We start from the raw sequence: 22,085 nt of genomic DNA on the forward strand, positions 1-22,085 counted from the left end.
CTGCATGTCTGTCTGTCTGTCTGTCTGTCTGTCTGTCTGCATGTCTGTCTGTCTGTCTGTCTGTCTGTTTACATGTCTGTTTGTCTGTCGGTCTATCTGTCTATCTGCATGTTTTTCTGTCTGTCTGTCTGCATGTCTGTCTGTCTGTCTGTCTGTCTGCATGTCTGTTTGTCTGTCTGTCTGTCTATCTGCATGTCTGTCAGCATGTCTGTCTGTCTGTGCATGTCTGTATGTCTGTCTCTATCTATCTGTATGTCTGTTTGCATATCTATCTATCTATCTATCTATCTATCTATCTATCTATCTATCTATCTATCTATCTATCTATCTATCTATCTATCTATCTATCTATCTATCTATCTATCTATCTATCTATCTATCTATCTATCTATCTATCTATCTATCTATCTATCTATCTATCTATCTATCTATCTATCTATCTATCTATCTATCTATCTAATCTTGAAGATAACACAATCTTGTTCTAAAACACACACAAACTAGCCAGGGAGCTTCTCATCCAAACCTGGAGGATTCTTGGTCTTGGAGGAGATGATATAGAAAAGGGAGTGAAATTGAAAAGGAAGAAATAAAGAATTGTCCCTCACTTTCTCAGCATGAACACAGACTTCCCGCTCGCTGTCAGCATGACAAGTGCAGTGGCTGTGTGCTGCAAATGGAAAATAAAACTATTTACATTGAGGTGGGATCTGGATGTGTGACACCCCCTCACCCTGCCACCATCCTCTCTGTCACTTTCTGTTTCCCTCTTCCTCTCCCATCCGAGGCATGCCAGATTGTGGAATGTGACATGCTCATTCTCTCTTTCCGGTTTATTCACTATTTCAGTTACTTCAGTTGTTTTCCCACACTTGTCTTCTCAGCTCCAGGTGTTAAAGTCTGTTGTCCTTTAGCATCTCGTGCAATTGTATAGTCTTGTTTAGCCAGACTTTTGCCTGTCAGTGTTAAGAATGGTCCACACTACGACTTATTCTGGCCAAGAACTGACACTTAAACTAGTTCACACTGCCCAACTTGGTTTGCTAGCAGTGTATACAGTGTATATAGCAGTGTAATTCTAATAGTGCAAAACCGTATTTAGATGGAAAGTCTCAAGGTCATTATCACAGAGCCAGATTCATTTTGATTGAACATTGATTTATGCTTTCATATATGCCAAGGAATAAGATTTTTGTTTGAATCTTAAATTAAACTAGATTTTGTGTTATGAATTTTATTTTCTAAGTGGATGCTAGGATGTTGCTGGGTGGTTGCTAGGATGTTGTGGCTGGTTGCTACAATGTTGCTAGCTGGTTGTTAGATGGTTGTCAGGATGTTGCTGGGTGGTCATGAAGGCGTTCTGAGTGTTTGCAATTATGTTTCTAGGTGGCTGCTTGGAGCCCTATGATATTCTGGTCCCTAAATATGACGTGTGCGTTTCCTTCAATGTATCTTTGTGGGAATTTTAAATCCATTTTGGGCCCCATCATACACCGGACGCAATGCAACGCCAGGTGCAACGCAAGTGTTTTTTGCTAGTTTCAGCCCGACGTAGTTATCATTTTCACATCCAACGTCCACGTTGTTTAAATAGCTGTTCGCCCATGGCCGTGTTGGTCTGAAAATGAGGTTTGTTCACGCTCATTGTTGGCGCGTTGCTATTTTGAGGCAACTGAAAATGACTGCGCCATTGACCGCCGTCTATATGCACCTAGGCGGGTTCACAACGCACGTACGCTCTGTTTGTTACACACACAGGGCAGCACACAAACATGCCAAATATTAAAAATAAAAGGATTATTATTGTGTACATAAAGATAAAAAAGGCTTAAATGTCATACTGGATAGTCATTGCATGTATCAGAATGACCAATTTGCTTTAATGACGAATTAAATTGGGTAATTATTTGACCAAACGTGGCAATACACACATGTATTTAAACTGACTCGACAGGTTGAGGGTGTCTATATTCCGCCATGTAAATAGGGAATCCGCCATGGTGCAAGCACAACTGGCTTTTAAAGGGAATGGGAGATGAGACTCTGATTGGTTTATTGCACGTTATGCCCAAAACACACCCATGACTCATTAAGAGACTAGGTGCAACACTTGCGCCTGGCGCACCGACCATTTTCCCTGTTGTTAAACTAGTGGATTCAGACACACCCAAAGTGCACTTGAGCCATGCCCTCAGATCGTTAAAATAGGGCTCTTTATCACTAATAACAGTAATTGTACACCTCTCCTCAACAAGACACTGCATTTTAGGTATTCCCAATGTCCACAGTGGGGTCAAGTTACACATTAACCACAAAAATAAGAACAAGCGATAGTAAAACTGTTGTTTGTTTTTTTAGAATGTTATTTGGACTGCAGCATTTTTCATTATTTATTTTTTCGTCAATATAAACTATCAATTTCCTCCATGGGTTTATGCAGCCTTGACTGTTAACTGTGAGCAGATTGGTTTGCGAGTAACTGAGGATATCAACAACACTTTACCACACAGTTGTCCTCGGCTGTTATTATTTAAACATGAAATCTGACCTTTGACCTGCAGCATGAGCAGTACCATGTGACAGACTTGATCGCAGTGAAAACCTTTCACAGCGGCGTACAAGTGCTGTTTCATTTAAGCACAAAGAACTCTCAAAAGAAAAAGAAAGCGAGAGGAAAAAAGAATACTTAACCTGGTTATGAAAGACAAGGTCATAATCTAATATTAAAAATCCTGGATGGGAAATTGGAAAGAAAGGATGATAAAGGATTAGGTGAGCGAGGTTTAATTTGCGCTGTCCCCGTTGGGTGTCTGTGCGGTGGCGGGGCGGTACGGGACCGGGAAAAGGGGGCGAAAGGTTAGATATGCACGGTTAGCCTACTGCTATCTGAACCAGCTCCCCTGACGTCTGATTTGCCTGCTGATGTTATTGCAGCACAATTTGGACTGGAATTTTAAATGAATGTAAGTGAAGGAGAAATAAGCAAATTAGATCTGTGAGGCCCACAGAGAAACCGAATGGCCATGGGTTATAATTTAAAAGCAGTTAGACAAGGTGATCTAGAATTCATCATTGTTGTAGCATTGGTTTGTTGACATCAATGTTAGATGGGGGTGGACGGTGGACCTTATATCAGAGTATGAGCCATTATATATCATGTTAATTATATATATATATATGTCACATCATGGTCTATATTTTTGCCTTACTTTATGTTTTTCATCAATCTCACTTATAAGAAGGGCCGTAACCACCATAGACATTGAGGGGGTAAGTCTCCCCAAATAATTAGAAATGGCCCACCCCCCCAACATTTGATATTATTGATGCTGCTCTTTTGTATTCCATTATGAAAAAAGTTAAATGTTACAGTTTTAATTTGGTCTGCCTCAGAGGTCTAACAGCGCTCGTCACTGTCAGAATGAGTGAGATGGCCAATCAAATCAAAGAAGACGGGGCTTACTGTTCGTGCAAATTCAAATGCAACACTATAGTTATAGCAGTGAAAGAGTGCATCGTAAGATGTAAGTAGCTAAACATTTAATATTTGACCTCTGTTTTACGATAAAAATATTCAGAGACCAACAGTAATATCGAGTGATGCAAACTACTTGACATTTTTTAATGAAATTTCACCATTTTGAATCAAAAATATGACATTATTTATGAGAAAACCAAAGAATATACAGCAATCCCAGACGGAGTACTGAAGAAAATTTCAAATTGAGCAGAAGTATGTAGGAGGGCGGAGCCGGGCTACATATGCTTAGCAATAAATATTCAATTATCGCGTGTCCACCAAAGCATTTTTACTCGGCAAATTAACTCGTGAAGTATTATTATGGTACATAGTGCATCTAAATGCAATGTCATCAATTTGCCTAAATTAGATCACAGAATGTTCAAATGTTTTACGCACCACACGTGCAAGGGAGCAGGTGTACATTTCTTTCGTACCAACTAACGTTTTGAAAATATGAACGTGAATTCGAAAATTTATGAATTCGGCTTTATGAACAATTTACACACAAATTCGTTCTGCTCGTGTTTCATGAATGAGGCCCAATGTGTGCATAATTAAAAATATATATATTATTTGCAAATAGTTTACTTCATAACAATAACAGACCTGTAACTTTTACCATTCTTATTTCACTTTCTTTATTTCTAATATCCCCTTTTATCAACTTAATAATTTAATTTATTTAAATACACCAAGACCAATACCCCCACTTCCCCTTGCCAAAAAACATAAAATGTTGCCCCCCCCCCCTCCTGCTTAAAGTAAAGTAGCAATATATAGACAGACAGTCTCTTGTCTCTTTCTGTATTTTTAGGTTTTTCACAGATCTAAATTTATGCTGCTGCCGTCTTGCCTCATGCAGGCACATTTCCGATGCAGATTGTTTGTGTTTGGGACATTAAACACTGGTGGCGTGTCTTTCTTCTGCAGTTGTTCAAGTGTTGTTTGCTGTGTGCATGTGCCGCTCTGAGGGATCTTCATTGTTCAGTCAGACTGCAGCTTGTATCCGAAACAGTGACAGACAGTGCCATGTGTCAAAAAGACACACGGATCTATAACTAAAAATGCTGTTTGAATGATGAACCACATTATTGTATTCGCCTAGACTTTTCATGTTTCAGCGATCCAGCTATTTATTTTCAAACACTGTCATTGGTGAAACACAGTGCCTCTTTTGTATTAACAATTGCTAGGTCAATTCTGTATTGTTCACACTACATGGATTCAATGTAAAAGTGTCACTAACCTGAATTCAGTGTTTATGTGCTCCGTCAGACCTCTCGTGACAGAAAGCGGTCAGCGAAGGTGACCTTAAGACACTGTTCTCTGTTGTATGTAGGTTCATTCCATCTTTTATTGGAATCGATGAAGATGAAATTGAGTGTTCAGGTCACTAAACACAAAGGTCAGGAGAAAGTCCAAGCACAAAGGGTCAACCAATCCCTCCAATCATTCACATATTTTTCATTTAATCAAAAACAAATCTTTGTTTATATTCTGAAGCATTCTATTTTGTTTCCCCTGTATTCGAAGTGGAAGTTTGTGTTACCCTTTACAGTTACACTTGCTTTTGTTGCTGATTTTGATACTGTATCTTTAAGACTATGCAAATGATCTCTTTAATGATTGGCTAACCTCTTTGTACCGGAGTACTTCACATTAGGTAGGTTTACATGGACACATATGAACAATTTGTTGTATAAATAAACGTTAATAACAAATAATACATTTATTATGTTGTACATTAGAGTGTACTTCGATAAGTAAATCAATTATAATGCTGTTTGTTAAAACACACACAAACTCAAAGGTCTTCATTCCAACCTGGCAAAATAAAAGCTCTGTCTACCTTGAAATTATTACAGAAAGTGCACAGTAAAGCTGTCACGGGTCTGTGCAGGCAGGAAGACGAAGACAGGTACAGTTCTCAAACGTTGTTTAATTACAAATACTCTAAAGACAGGCAAATAGGCAATAGCACTACAACTTAACATAACAACGACCAGACAAAGAAGAGGGAAGAACTTAAATAGCAAACAGAAACAAGATAATTAACTGGACACAGCTGAACTAAACTAACTAACAAAGGTAACCAGGGAAACAGAGTGGCGGGAAAACTAAGACAAAGGAACATAGATGCCATAGGTGACAAGATGCCATTTGCGGGTGTATTTCAGCTGTGGCGTGTAACACAGCCACTCCCACTAGCCACTTTGGTGGGCTAAATGTTATTGTAGTCTTCTCAAAAGGCATCTGTTATAATCGTGTTGCGCATTATAACCAATCACACGCGTTTCTTTTCAGCTAATTAATGCAATGTCATATAATCAGAGGCATTCAGTTTAGTCATCGCTGAAACGCCAGACTTTTGTTCAGAGCGCGCTCTCACTCACTGAAATATGCACTCTCATCATTAACAACAAAGCAGAGATGTGTGCGATATACATATGAGATGCATTCATCACACAGTGATCGACGTGATCGCCGTGAAAATAGTACCATAATGCATCTGTTGTGACTGGCATAAAGTTGGCTTGACGTTAGACGTTCGATATTCGCAAATTTAGGGACCGTCTCTAAAGTTACATACGACATTGGTATAAACGTTTCTAACTTCAATTGCATTTGAAGAGAAGGACTTATACTCATAAAACCAACTGTAAATTGTTCATCTAGGTGTCATGTATGATGCACACCTTTTAGATTTTTTATATTTAATAAAATAAACTATCAAATCACATGAAAATATGGATATGTATTTCACTAGGCTACTGTATGGGCTCATACACAAAATATACTAGATTTAAATATGTCATAGCTAATAGAACACTGATGAGAATATTGCTTGTGATGAGAATATTGCTCGAGAATAAATTATATTTACACCAAAAATCTTTTCTTTTTTTTCAGACAAGCAACTGTTTTCTCTGTCTAGATTAAGGAGCTTTACACACAAATGTATTGTCATGTTATACATTTCATGTAGACTTGATTTGAGTGTTTACAGTGCTCATTTACATATTTCTAACAACAAATTTCCCAACAACAACATTTTGGCCAGTGAAAATGCTGAGTGGCTAGTAACTTTGGAAAACGTCTCGGGTTATGACTATAACCCTTGTTCCCCGAGAAGGGGAACGAGACACTGCGTCATCGTGACGCCACTTTGGGGGAACGCCCCTCGCGTAAAGCGTCTGAAGAAACTGTAAAATCAGCCCAATCCGATTGGTGTTGCGTGATGACGTCGTATGTGACGGCATACCCGGAAGATACAAAGAGACGTCTGAACGAAACAGAGATAGCGTTCTTTGCGATGAAGCGAGCGCTCTGATGATTGGGTGGACACGAGACGCAGTGTCTCGGGGAACAAGGGTTATAGTCATAACCCGAGACGTTCCCCTTCGAGGGAACTCGAACTGCGTCATCGTGACGACACTTTGGGGAACGAGTACCAACTATCCCGCACCAATCATACCCACCCCAGTGTGAAGCTGGAACCAGGCACAACTAGGGGGCGAGCACTCTCGCGCCAGGCGTCTCAGGGAGATGCAGACTATAAAAACGAATGAAGGTGTGAGGAGTGGCCCACCCAGCTGCCTCGCAGATGTCAAGCATAGAGGCCCCAGAAAGGAGGGCTACCGAGGAGGCCATGCTCCTGGTAGAATGGGCCCTCACGGCTAAGGGTGAAGGCAGGTTGCGCACCCGATAAGCCATGGCTATAGCCTGGACAATCCAGTTACTAATCGTCTGCTTTGACGCAGGCTTTCTTGGGTGAACCAAAACACACCAACAGCTGGTCTGACTTTCTCCACTGAGCAGACTTCTCCAGATAAATCCTCAATGCCCGCACGGGGCAGAGGAGGTGAAGTCTGCTCTCTTCCGCCGTCACGTGAGGTGGAGGATGGAATGCCTGGAGAACCACTGACCTTGCCCTGTTAGATGGCACCTTGGGCACGTAGCCCTGGCTGGGATGCAAGATGGCTTTAACCATGCCAGGGGCAAACTCCAGGCAAGTCGGCGTGACCGCCAAGGCCTGGAGGTCCCCCACTCTCCTCAAAGAAGTGATGGCAAGGAGAAAAGCCACCTTGAAGGTCAGTATTCTCGCCTCCGCCGACTCCAGCGGCTCAAAGGGGGCCTCAGCCAACCCCTCGAGCACCACTGCCAGGTCCCAGGTTGGGACCCTGGAATGAGCCGCAGGCCTCATCCTCCGAGCCCCACGGAGGAAACGTACAACCAGATGGTGCCTTCCCAATGTCGCATCACCTAAAGGTGCGTGGAAAGCCCCAATGGCAGCCACATACACCTTAAGTGTGGACGGGGAAAGACCGGCGGAGAAGCGGTCTTGAAGGAACTCCAGCACTGAAGCCACTGGGCAGTTAACTGGGTTCACCTCCCGCTCTCTACACCAAGTGGAAAATACATTCCACTTTAGGCTGTACAACCTCCTGGTGGATGGAGCTCTGGAACTGAGTAGGGTCTCCACAACACCTGCCGAAAGGCCCTCTGCTAGGAACTGAGCCCCCTCAGGGGCCAGACCCAGAGATCCCACACCTCTGGCCGTGGGTAGAAAATCGTACCCCCGGCCTGAGACAGCAGATCCCTCCTCAGAGGGACCTGCCATGGGGGACCGTCCAGCAGGTCGATGATGTCGGAGAACCATACCCGAGTGGGCCACCGGGGTGCTACTAAGAGAAGGCTGACGCCCTCCCGGCGGACACGTTCCAGAACTCCCGGGAGCAGAACAATCGGGGGAAAAGCGTACAGACGCCGCCTCGGCCACGTCTGTGCCATGGCATCCAGCCCCAGAGGGGCCGGATGAGTGAGGGAGAACCACAGCGGGCAGTGGGACGTCTCTCGAGACGCAAATAGATCCACTTCCACCGGGCCCAGCCGCTCGCACATAGCCTCCACCACCTCGGGGTGGAGCCGCCATTCCCCGGGCCTCAGCCCCTGCCTTGACAGGATGTCTGCTCCCCGATTTTGGTCCCCGGGAATGTACATCGCCCTGAGGGATGACAACTTCCCCTGGGACCACAGAAGGACCTGATGCGCCAGTCTGCAAAGAGGGCAAATAGATCCACTTCGACGCTGGGCAAATAGATCCACTTCGACGCGACCTCAGGCCCCCCTGGTGGTTCAGATACGATACTGCCGACATGTTGTCGGATCGTATCAGGACATGGTGGCCTCAGGCCCCCCTGGTGGTTCAGATACGATACTGCCGACATGTTGTCGGATCGTATCAGGACATGGTGGCTGCGGAGGTCCGGGAGAAAGCTCCTCAGAGCCTTGAAGACCGCCAGCATTTCCAGGCAATTGATATGCCAGGAAGAATGCCGGGTCTCCCACAGACCCCTGGAAAAGCGGCCTTCCATGACCGCGCCCCAACCAGTGAGGGAAGCGTCTGTTGAAACGGACTTCCGGCAACACGACGCTCCCAACACCGGCCCCTGGGACAGTAACCAAGGTTTCTTCCACATGACGAGGGAACGAAGGCATCTGCGCGTTACCCTGATCATGCGGAAAGGATTCCCCCTGGGGGAAAACCCCTTGGTTCTCAGCCACCACTGGAGGGGTCTCATGTAGAGCAAACCGAACGGAATCACGTTGGCTGCTGCTGCCATGAGACCCAGCAGTCTCTGAAACTGCTTCACAGTGAGGCTGCGGCCCAGTTTCACTCTCGAGACCATCGCCAGTATGGACTCCACGCGTGCGGGGGACAGTTGTGCCCGCATCAGCGTCGAATCCCATACAACCCCCAGGAACGTAGTCCTCTGGGAGGGCGTCAACACGCTCTTCTTCGTGTTGAGTCTGAGACCCAAGCACCTTATGTGGGCTAGAACGACATCTCGATGTCGAACCGCCATATCGTACGACTGAGCCAAAATCAGCCAGTCGTCGATATAATTGAGTATACGGATGCCCTGGAGTCTCAACGGAGCCAGTGCTGCATCCATACACTTCGTGAAGGTGCGAGGGGAGAGAGCTAGGCCGAACGGAAGAACCCGATACTGGTACGCTTCGCCCCCGAAAGCGAACCGCAGGAACTTCCTGTGAGCTGGAAGGATGGAGATATGGAAGTATGCGTCCTTCAGATCTATCGTGACGAACCAGTCCTCGAACTGGATCTGAGTCACGATGGCTGGAATTGTGAGCATCCTGAACCTGTATCTCCTCAGAGACCGGTTCAGGAGCCTGAGATCTAGAATTGGACGCAACCCCCCATCCTTCTTGGGAACTATGAAGTACCGGCTGTAGAACCCGGACTCCCTGCCTGGTGGAGGAATATATTCTATAGCCTCCTTGACCAGCAGAGAGCGTACTTCTTGCTCCATCACCCACACCTGCTCGGGACCGACCACAGTTCGAACCACCCCGTTGAATTTCGGGGGAGGGAAACCGAACTGCAGTCTGTAACCCCGTTCCACAGTACGCAGGGCCCACGCAGATATACCCGGAAGGCATGACCATGCGCCGAGATAATCTACTAAGGGAACTAGCCTCTCGAGGCCAGCCTCGGGTGTTATTCGAGTCCCTACCCCAACGCCCTGAAGCGGCTGACCGGCAGGGTGTCGTCGGGGAAGAGATCCGTGAGGCGCACGCGGCTGCTGAACTGTCGCAAGTCCTAATGGAGGCGACTGGTTCAGTGCGCGCGCGCAGGGAACCGATGCGGCCCGAAACGTCTTGGACGGCGGGAGCGCAGCAACGATTCCCCGAGAGTCCCAGAGTGGAAACGACCTCGATCGCTCCACCCTGTGGGGGACGACTCTCAGCGGTCCTGCCGAAGCTAGGACCGCTTGGGAGCCTTCTTAGCCTGGATGACGTCCCTCAGGTCGCTCTTAGGCTGAGAAGGCTTCCTGCGAGAGCGCCGCCTCCTTTGCCAAGCTCCCTCGGGAGGGGCGCGGGAGGCGACACTCTGCCTCTGCACATCGCGGTGCAGTGAGCTGGATGAGGGTCCGGGCTGCCCACCCGGGCCTGCTCTAACTGCAGAGCCCGAGCGGCGAGGGAAGAACTTCTGGAAGGCGGCTGACTGCTTCCTCACCTCCTGAAACCTCTCGACGACAGTATCCACTGCCCCGCCGAAGAGGCCAGAAGGCGAGATCGGAGCATCAAGGAGAAAATGTTTCTCGCTCTCCTTGATTCCCGACAGCGTCAGCCAGAGATGCCTCTCGACGCATACCATTCCAGCCATAGAGCGGCCCACAGCGCGAGCCGTCTCTTTGGTAATGCGGAGAGACAAATCCGTTGCCTTCCTGAGCTTGGTGAAGTCATCCGGAGATGGTCCCTCGCCCTCATCCAGTTCCTTGAGGAGGTCGGCTTGGTATGCCTGCAGGACCGCCATGGTGTGCAGACAACCAGCAGCTCGACCTGCCGCACTAAAAGCCCTGCCGACTAACTTGGACGTGTCGCGGCAAGGTTTAGTGGGCAGCGACGGAGCCTTCAATGATGCAGCGGCCCCGGGTGAGAGGTGGCCCGCAAGCGCCTCTTCCACCTGAGGCAACGCTGCATACCCCAACTCAGCCGTCCCCAGCACATTAGCAAAATCAAGTACTGGGGGATTAGCTACACGGGCTGAGAAGGGTTTTTCCCACGATCTACACAACTCGTTATGCAGATCGGGGAAAAAAGGAAGACCCCGCCGTGGAGGTTGAACCCGACGCCTGAAAAAGCGTTCATCCAGCTTAGATGGTGGCTGGATGTCCACTATTTCCTGTGGCCAATCCAAACTCAGTTTGGCCACAGCACGGGTTAAAACCTCCACCAGCTCCTCAATAGCGGGTGTGTGGGGTGGCGAAAGCCCCACATCATCCACCTCGATCCTCAAATTGTCTGATTCCTCAGAATTCCTCAGAATCAGACAGCCTGAGAACCGGATCCTCCGCCCAGCGGGAAGAAGCCGCATCGCGGGCTTCCACACGGGGCGGGAGGATATCAGAATCGTCAGAGGAGGATAGGGAGGATGCCTCAGCAGTCCCATATCTTCTTGACAGATCCCGCTGTGAGCCCCACGATCTACGGCGCCGCGCTGCCTCAACAGACGCAGGCCCAGAACCGCGGGGCTCACGAGGCTGACCGGTCTCCTCAAAGACGGCCAGCCGCGAGCGCAGCACCCTCAGCGGCAGCAGTTCACAATCACCGCAAGCCGCCCCCTCAAGAGCGGCTTGGGCGTGCTGCACGCCGAGACACTGCACACTTTCACGTTGCAACAACACCTTCAGACTGAACAAACAGAGCGCTCACGCTGAAGAGCAAAAAAGCTATCTCTGTTTCGTTCAGACGTCTCTTTGTATCTTCCGGGTATGCCGTCACATACGACGTCATCACGCAACACCAATCGGATTGGGCTGATTTTACAGTTTCTTCAGACGCTTTACGCGAGGGGCGTTCCCCCAAAGTGTCGTCACGATGACGCAGTTCGAGTTCCCTCGAAGGGGAACCCCTAGCCACAGTGGCTGGTGAGCAAATAAGTTAATGTCAGGCCCTGTGTGTATATATATATATATATATATATATATATTTGTGATTTAAAAGCGTGATTATATATATATATATATATATATATATATATATATATATATATATATATATATATATATATATATATATATATATATAATCATGCTTTTAAATCACAAATCCACATTTCCGTGACTAAATGCTCCTCTTCTCTGTTGTTTTCTTCATTCCCTGTCATTTGTGTTTTTGTCTGGTTGACGTCAGATGCAGGACTGAACTAATTGATATCATTAGACTGCACCATAAAGCATGTGTTTTCTCAAATCAGGTCTGTGTGTGTTTTATCATTGTTTGTGTGGGTGGGTGTGTGAGTTGAATTTTCCAGGTGAAACAGAAACAAAGGTGAAACAAACCGCTGTCAATTTTAATCAGCGAGACACACAAATCCAGCCTCAGGTAGACCAATTACAGACAGACACGCTCCACGGACGAAAACTAGGCCCTCCTCACAAACACACACATACACTATTGTGTGTGTGTACTGGGAGAGGAGAAAAGAGGTTTTGTATGGTGTTTTGTAAAGCAAAAATAATTGAATTCAGTCATGTTGAATTTTAAAAAATGCAAATGCAGCCCATTGTTTGCAAATATTTATAGCTGCAATAGATGTAGAACTCAGTGAGTCAATATGTTCCTGTTGCTTATTTGTTTTGTTCAAACAGCATACTTCCCAGTTGTCCATGTGAAAGTGATATATTTTTCTATTGGATGGTTATGTATACATAAATATTATGCAGAGTCACTTTGGAATCTATCCAAACGACAGCTCCCCATTTAAATCTCATGTTTTTTTGGGGGGTTTTTTTCTTCCTCAGGGGGGAAAGATCCCTGTGAGATGGACCTCGCCGGAAGCGATCGCATACAGGAAGTTCACTTCTGCTAGTGACGTCTGGAGTTACGGTATCGTCATGTGGGAGGTGATGTCTTTTGGCGAGAGGCCCTACTGGGACATGAGCAACCAAGATGTAAGTTTCTATTTTATACAGAACAGAGAATTGTTGTCTAAAACTGGCTTTGAGACACTAGCCCTGAATCTTTATTATTTTTATTTTATTTTATTTTATTTTATTTTATTTTATTTTATTTTATTTTATTTTATTTTATTTTATTTTATTTTATTTTATTTTATTTTATTTTATTTTATTTTATTTTATTTTATTATTTTATTTTATTATTTATTTTATTTTATTTTATTTTATTTTATTTATTGTATTTATTTTATTTATTTTATTTATTTTATTTATTTTATTTATTTATTATTAATTCTTATTTAATAATATTATTTTGTTATTTATTATAAATAATAATACTAATTATTATTATTAAACTATATAATAGTATAACGTAACATTTTGCATGATTCTTAGTCCACTTTATATATTATATTATATAATTTTTATTACTAATATAATAATAATAATAATTATTATTGATAAATAATATATAATATAACAACATTTTGTGCGATACTTATGTTATATTGTGATACTTAATATTATTTAAAACCTAATACTAATATAATATACTATTATATAATTTTTAATATACTATTATATAATTTTTAATAGTAAAATTTAATAGTTAATAATAGTAATAATAACGATAATACTAATTATTATTGGTAGTAGTATTAGTGTTGTTGTTGTTGTTGTTAGTATTATATTATATTATTATATAATTTATTATATAATTTATTCATATTGTAAAATAATATAATATTACATTTAATTATATAATATAATTAATATAATTAATATAATATAATTCATATAATATAATATAATATAATATAATATAATAAATATAATATAATTAATATAATATAATATAATATAATATAATATAATATAATATAATATAATATAATATAATATAATATAATATAATATAATATAATAGTACTACTAAACTCATGGAATTGTTTGTCATCACAATATTTTTATGGTAACCTGTGTTACCATAACCCTGAATCGAAAACTGAGACTGCCCTGAGATGCATTGGCTCTGATGCTCAATACTCTGAGTCTTACTGTCTTTGTCTCTGAGTCCTTCTACCTTCAAGTCTTTCTGCATTCAAATCTTTCAGCATCTGCGTTTCAGTGCAGACAAAAAAATTTTTTCTGTTGATATTGTGACTACAGCACAATTATTCTAGGCTCTCTGGGGATTTTCAGAAAATCCTGCCAATGCAAACATAAATTCCCCAAACCTTTTAGCATCCAGTTAACACATCAGAGATGCAAAACGAACCCTGAGGAACTTGTGACTGTAATGACTGCCGAACTCACAGCTGTAAAAAACAAATAGAGCATTCAGAGATTCAGAACATTTAAATCAGAGAAGAATTTTTTTTAAAGAAATTAATTACTCTGTGTACTTTTTTTACGTACTTGCATGTATACATGTACTTTCTTTTCCCAAAGATTGTATCCATCGCTCAAAAGGGACGTCGTTTGTCATGCTTGACAGACTTGTATTTGAAAATTATGTTGTTAAATATTCATGAAAACCATCTTATGTAGAACTATAAAGCTGTCTAATTCTGTTGTACAAACTGTTTAACATCCCATGACATAAAAATAAACCGAACAGAACTCCCATGTTATACTCTCAGACGCAGAAGAACCGCCAAGGGTAAACTTGTGGATGAGGTGGATAATGCTTTTTTGCCTATCACACACTTCATTATCCGATCTTCTAGAGTTCGTAACAATCATCCAATCCCAAATTAACATAAAACGATCAGCATAATGAAACAGCAGGACATGTGCAGCGCTCAGAGCCCACATCTCACCACCGTCCTGAGGAATCCATTTAGGAGAAAAGCGGCCGCTGTGGAGGGAGCAGAGAGCTGATTGATCCTCAAATATTTCGATTCATGTTTATGCCAACCAGAGCTCAGGATTGGTATGCAGAGGCCGTGTTTGTTTGTTCATTTGATGTTTGCTTGTGTCACAGAGAATCAAAGAGAGAGGAATATGGGAAGAGAGTCCAGTGTTCGAGGAGGGCAGAACGACAGATCACAGTTAAACATTAATGATGTTCGTGGGTTGTTTGTGTGTCATGTTGCGGCGTCTATGCAACAGAACTGATATATGAGGGTATTTATGTGAGAGAAAACAATATTGTGTGCCTTTTGGATCTGTTTTTTTATGATATGGTGATGGTATTATTTAGTCCTTATTATTTAAGCAGTTCACTCAAAACCAGTTTCTCACAATGCATCTCTTCTTGTAAGTATGGAAGCTTGTTTCCAACACGGAATAAAAAAAATAAAAAAGGTAATTTATCTCACAAGTTTACATCTACACAACAGATTTGAGTAGTATTTTTAAATTATGCAGGGTTTCTCATCACATCACTTTACCACGTGACAGCAGCAAGCAGGCTCCTGATTGGTTAACGCAACGCAAATTGACGGCAAAGTAAAAATAAATTCAACTCGGGCAGACGCGAATTCGCTTCAAACGCCTGAATGCACAAAAGCACCACTCGCGTGTAACGCACATATCGCGCAAGATGCTCAATTGAATTGGACGCGCGAATGAGGCGGAATTGCGTCCATCGCACCGCAGGACCTCCAGACACGAGTCAACGCGCCTTTCCATTGACTTAACATTGAAATCATTCGCTCCTGACGCTCTATTCGCGTTTGGTGTGAATACAGCATTACAAGCAATTGCAAGTTTATATCTCACATTTATGAGGAAAATAAATCAAAATTGCAAGATATAAACTCTCAATTGCGAGAAAAAAAAAATCTGAATTGTGAGATAAAAAGTATATTTTAAATAGATTTATTCCGTTGCGGAAACAAGCTATAAGTAAGTTTGATTCAGTGATTAAAATCTTTAGAATTCTCTAAAAGATTAATTTAGTGGCCATTTACACAACACTGTTTTCAACTGAAAAGGAAAAACGGCTTTTTGGGGGCCTGAAAATGCTAACTTTTGAACCCGGATTTCAATACCGTTCGATACCGTTCGTCATCATCATATTGTAAACTACAAAAACATGATTTGGTGAAAACAGTGACGTCATGCACATACGTATTATGTGTTCAGTGTATAGGCACGAATATTACTTAGATACACACATTATCTTCCTCCTTAAAATCCATAAAATGATGTACATCTTATAATATTCATTCTTTCCTATAATGTACAGGTGACTGTATGCTCAGTGACATTTTGCCTGATTTGTTAATAAGTGCCTCTTGAGACACCTCTATTTTATATAATGTAATTTATACTACCCCTGGCCCTTTATGCATTTTGTTTAGCATTTTTTGTTCTTTTTATGATTTATGATGTTGTCAAAACTCTAGCGTAGTGTTTTTGACATCGCACACTACTGGCTTGGCATGTATAATACAGCGATTGTAGACGTTTTTTGTAGATCTTTGTCAACGAGGATCGTTTTGACAACAATGGCAAAATCGTTGACAAAGATCTACAAAAAACGTCTACAATCGCTGTATTATACATGCCAAGCCAGTAGTGTGCGATGTCAAAAACACTACGCTAGAGTTTTGACAACATCATAAATATGCAAAAGTTGTTCGAAAATGCAGAGGAAAAACTTTTCAGTTTATAATACATTGTTGTTTTGTAAACTTCGATTTGTTCACTTATTTGTTCGCCGAAAGATTTGTTCATATACAATGTTTAATTAAAAAGATTCCCTAAATCATTTATTTACCTAGCCTGACGTCGTCATACTCAATTCTAGTCAGAATATGAGTCTGATACTGCTCCGTTGGGCTGTGATTATGGGGCGTGTCTCAACCAAACCAGGAAAGACATCAATTGGATAGACCTACAACCAATCAGAGCAACGGAGCAACGCATAATGTTAGTTGTCAAATGTCAACAGAACTCAACTGCACACAGTGTTGCCAAGTCCGCGGTTTTCCCGCAGGCTATTTTTCCAAGCCCACGGGTTGAAGCGACCCCAATTATGTGATATTTAGACCCAGGAATGCGGATTTTAGCAGGCAACCCTGCCAAAAAACAGATTTTATCACATATTTTACCCCCCAAACGCCATTTTTCCGGAGAACCCCTCCAGTAAGCTATTGGGCTTGTTTTGGGCTAGTTTTTTTGAGTAGCAATTGTGCGGGTTTTGTTGTAAAAACTTACCAACACAATCATCATTTTTGAGAGAAATAGTAAAGGTGAATGCAAATACGAACAAGTTCTCCATATAGGATTAGATCAAATTTCATTGGTCTGAACAGCTCCTGTTCGGGCATATTTGCTCCAAAACTGATCAAGTCCAGACCGAGCTGCCCGACCTTAAATGTTGTGGGCTGGGCTAAATTCGGCTGGCATCCAGGCTATTATTGACCCTTTCTGAGTGAGTCATGGAATCATTTACTTAGTAATCATTTATTACTAAAGAAATTTGCACTGAAGATACTTAAATATGTCAGTGCCATTAATTTTGTCTCAAGATGCACACCATTAATGTTTTTTTCTAAGGCACGTTTATAAAAGCTACTTAAATGCCTTAATTGAACTAAGGCCTAATCCTGGCTTAATTTAAGCCCTGTCTGTGAAACCAGGCCTTAGTGTTTTTATCCTTATAAAATTTAAATGAGCAAATTTATAAATCCACTAAGAGACTCCAGAAAGTGTTTAAGAATAACATGTTCTTCCCCCACAAATGATAACAAAGCAATTACTGACAATAATATCTGTGTGTGTGTAGGTGATCAACGCCATCGAGCAGGATTACAGGCTGCCGCCCCCCATGGACTGTCCCACTGCTCTCCACCAGCTGATGCTCGACTGCTGGCAGAAAGATCGGAACGCTCGGCCACGCTTCACAGATATCGTCAATACGCTCGACAAACTCATCCGCAACCCCACCAGCCTTAAAGCAGTCGCCAGTATACCCACTATGTGAGTCAAACAAACCTGTGGGAACCGTAGATTGTGCAACACTACCTTTCAAACTTGTATGTTTTTTTGTTTTTTTTAAAGAAATTGACATTTGTATTTAGCAAGCATGCATTAATTTGATCAAAAGTGGCAGTACGACTTTTACATTGTCACAAAAGATTAATATTTCTAATTCAGAAATGTTCTATTCATGAGAGAATCCTGAAAAAATATATATATCACAGTTTACAACATCACCAAAGCAACATATTAGAATGATTTCTGGAGGATCATGTGACACTGAAGACTGGAGTAATTATGCTGAAAATTCAGCTTTGCCATCAAAGGAATAAATTATATTTTACAATATATGAAAATAAAAGTTATTTTAAATTGAAATAATATTTCACAATATTACTGTTTTTAAACAAATAAATGCACCCTTTGGGAGCATACAAGAGACTAAAAACATTAAAAAGTCTTACCAACCTCACACTTTTGAATGATAGTGTAAATCCTATAGGCTAGCCCAAAACAAACCCTAAACATTTTGGAATATTTACATATTAAAGACATTAAGACATAAATATTCCCAAATTAAGCTGTTTTAATTCTGGGTAAAACAGGATAGGTCCCCACAGTGTTGGTCCCAACAAAGGTTGGGTCATTTGATTCCTCTTCTCTCCTGCATCTCACTCTCTCTTTCTCTCCTCCACCAGTCCGTCCCAGCCGTTGTTGGACAGGTCCATCCCAGACTTCACCACCTTTAGTTCTGTAGAGGACTGGCTGGCCGCTGTCAAGATGTCGCAGTACAGAGACAACTTCCTCAACTCTGGCTTCACATCCCTACAGCTGGTGACCCAGATGACTTCAGAGTGAGTTTAAAGTTTGATGTGTCTTTTCTAAAATGGGGTTTTCATTATTTTCACTAAACCTCTACCCAGAAAACAACAGGTCATATTGGCATTAGACGGTCAAGCTGGTCAGCCAGACCAAGCCGCTTCGGAACGTGGTTCTATCCACACTTATCAACATGATCCATCAGGTCAAACTTGCAGGTCAAACCCCACCAGCTGATTAATCAACTAGTAAGCCAGCTATTGACCAGTCTAAAGCACAGCTTCTAAATAAACACATTTATTAGGCTTTTATTGTCGTTACTAAAATCAGCATTAGATTTTTTCACTGGTTAGTCATGTTAACAAGCTCAACCAGATTGACCAAAATGGTCTACCAGGCCAAACATGGCCACATCGACACATCATGCAACTAATAAACCAATCAAACAAGCTTGGACCTGTCTAAGGCCCTGTTTACACCTGGTATTAAGATGTGTTTTGGTCGATCAGATCACAAGTGAATGACACTAAATACAGGTGTAAACAGGGTCTAAAACATGTTAAGCTTGTCCACTTTTGATCACTTCCAGTGGTAGTCAAAAATGCATTGGACCAGATTGCTTTCATAGTGTAAATGTTTCTGTGGTCGAATGTGTTCGAACAGCCACAAAAGACTTAAAGCGTAAACATTATGGGAAGTACGCCAGCCAGACGGGATTTAAACTGTGTCGGCTGAAGACCCAAGTTTGGTTTGAAGACGAAAAACATACCAAGCACAATGTTCTCTCGCCATTCCTGATTTCCAACACATTCTCAAAGCGTTTGGCGTGGTCTTATGGCTAACAGAGCGGAAACGAAAGCTGCTGCTCTCCATATGTTTTCTGTCGTCTCCAGGCGTGTTCATACGTTAATTGCTAATTTAATTTCTAAGTTCATTTTGTCTGAAGAAAGATCTGAAGAAAAAAAAATATATACATTTACCCACGCATAGACCCTCCCCTTGAAGAAATCAGGACAGAAGTGGTCAAAAGTGGACAAAAGAGACCAGGTGTAAACTGGAATGTGTCTCCCTCGTCTACTTGTGATCCGATAAACCAAAACGCAGTTGTAAACAGAGCATAAAGCAATGTTTCTAAATAAGCTGGAAAAACCAGGCCCACCAACTTAAGGTAACTGGTCAACCATTCTAAAGTGTTTTGTAATGTTGTTAGCCAGCTCAACACCAGCTTAGCCAACATTGTCTGCCAGCTCTAAGGTTGACCGACATGGTCAAATTGACCCCGTCAGCTAGTCATGCAACTAGTCAACCACCTAAACCAGCTTGGACCATCTAATAACCAGTCTAGTTTTAGTCGATTTATTAGTCGCTCATCGTTGTCACTTGAGCTCTAGCCTGCTGGTAAAATCAGGCCGTATCAGCTTAATGTAGTTAAACTTGTCAACCATTCAGAAGCGTTTTGAAATGTGGTTAGCCGGTTCTTCACTTTCTTAGCCAAGATGGCCTACTAGCTCCAAGTTGGTCAAATTGACCCCATCAACAGTTCAACTAGCCAACTGCAATTTTATTTCTCATAACTGCAACTTTTACTCTCACATTTGCCACTTTATTTCTTATTATTTTCCATATTTCTACTCTGAGGGGGAAACAGGCTTTCATAGATCACGCTGTTAACAACATCTCTTACAAAAATCATTATGTTTACAACAGTTATGCATCTTATTCAGCCATTCTGTCATATTATCGGTTTGTTTTAGATGATGTCCAATACTCTGTGAGTTCTGTCCATGCGAGGGGTGATTAAAGCTGGTTTCAGATTTCCAGACTTTTGCATTGATCACATGCCGGGCGGTCAGATATCTCCGCAAACGTGTTTAATATCGATTTCTAAACTGTACAGTAGGATTAGTGCGCATCGCTGAGGTACGTGCGCATGTGTTTTGACTTGTTTGATCCGCTATCGAGCGAACAGGTGGATATGCTGTTGATGATGTTTAAAACATCTCCTGGTGTTTTGTTCGTGGCGGGAAGCAGACTGTGAGGTGTAGCGTCTCTGACGCTCTGATTAATGCAGCCGGTGCTCACAGAGAGGGTCTGTGCTTAATTAGCAACATAAGTATGAGCCCACGCATAAACAGAAAGTTAAATGCAAGCGGCTTTCATGTGCTAATGCTGTTTGCTCTCACATCTATAAACCTGTGGGGGCTCTGTGCTGTTCCTCTCTCTCTCTCTCCGTGCTGTTTGAATGACCGTATATTGATAGTACAAGGTGTTCTCATTCAGAATAAAAGCTTCTCTCTGAGAATAGCGAGGTAAATGGAGCGTTTATTCAGAGTTGCTCTTTTGTCTTTGTAATTTAAAGGAGGCAATGAAACAGTCACCTAAAATTGCATGCTGCAGCAGACCCGTCTTGATCTTATTTGGCTTTTGGTTTGCTGACCGTTTCTCTACTAACATGAAGAGGTGCTTAGGGAGTGAATCTTTTCCTGTACCATCTGGCAAACTGCTTTTAGAGTATTTCAATACTACTGCTGGAGTGATAATAATTAGCCATGTTCATTAGTTTGGAGTTAGCATGGATGATAATGAAGGACAGTGACAACAGGTAAATGTGTGATAGCAAGGTGATCAACCTTATTATTATTAATATGTGCAGCGACATCTACATTCAAACAAAGTTAGAGGGCACCTGTTGGGCTGTATTTTAAAGGAGAAAAAAATGCTCCGGTGTGGGCAATGCCAATGTGAAATCATCAATGTATACGGCTCAAAGCTGAAAATAATTATAAGTGAATTTTTAAATATAAAATGCCAGTGTTTTACTTATATTTAAAATGATATAATATAATAATTTAAAATGTAATTGCTATCATATATAATATAAACTATATACTGTTGCCAAATGTTATATATTTTGCAAGTTGCTCATTATTAATTCATATTAGTTCATAGTACCATTGCTAGTATTATATGAAATAATATATTTAATATATTATTATAATAAGATACTATACATAGCAACGCATTGTGGCAACAAGGTCTAAGACAGTCCGACAGCACATAAAAATAAACAGTAAATAAAAAAATGTGTGTGATTCTTTACAGAACTCTAGATGGTCGCAGGCTAATAGGTCGCAATCACATCGTTCTCTATAGGGCACAGCTGATTGGTTCCTGCTGTATCAGTAGCCAATTAATTTGCTTGCTTAAAGCTACACTGTGTAACTTTTTTAGTTTATTCTTAGCTAAAAACACTTAGTTCTTTCAAAAATATATGGGATTATTAATGTTTATTTACTTCTTTCAAGTAATAAAGTATTCTC

General features: G+C 41.8%; 1 protein-coding gene across 1 annotated transcript in view; it reads left to right on the forward strand.

Annotated features, from left to right (window-relative positions):
- The window catches only part of ephb1 (EPH receptor B1), a 419,430-nt gene that overhangs the window by 392,942 nt on the left and 4,403 nt on the right, over window positions 1-22,085 (forward strand). Inside the window, exons 13-15 of the mRNA XM_079818972.1 lie at window positions 12,856-13,005; window positions 17,753-17,946; window positions 18,645-18,800. Coding sequence (XP_079675098.1) covers window positions 12,856-13,005; window positions 17,753-17,946; window positions 18,645-18,800 — 500 coding nt within the window. The remainder of the gene's footprint in view (window positions 1-12,855; window positions 13,006-17,752; window positions 17,947-18,644; window positions 18,801-22,085) is intronic.

The sequence above is a fragment of the Gobio gobio genome (genome assembly GCF_949357685.1).
Source record: "Gobio gobio genome assembly, chromosome: 6".
Classification (NCBI taxonomy): domain Eukaryota; kingdom Metazoa; phylum Chordata; class Actinopteri; order Cypriniformes; family Gobionidae; genus Gobio; species Gobio gobio.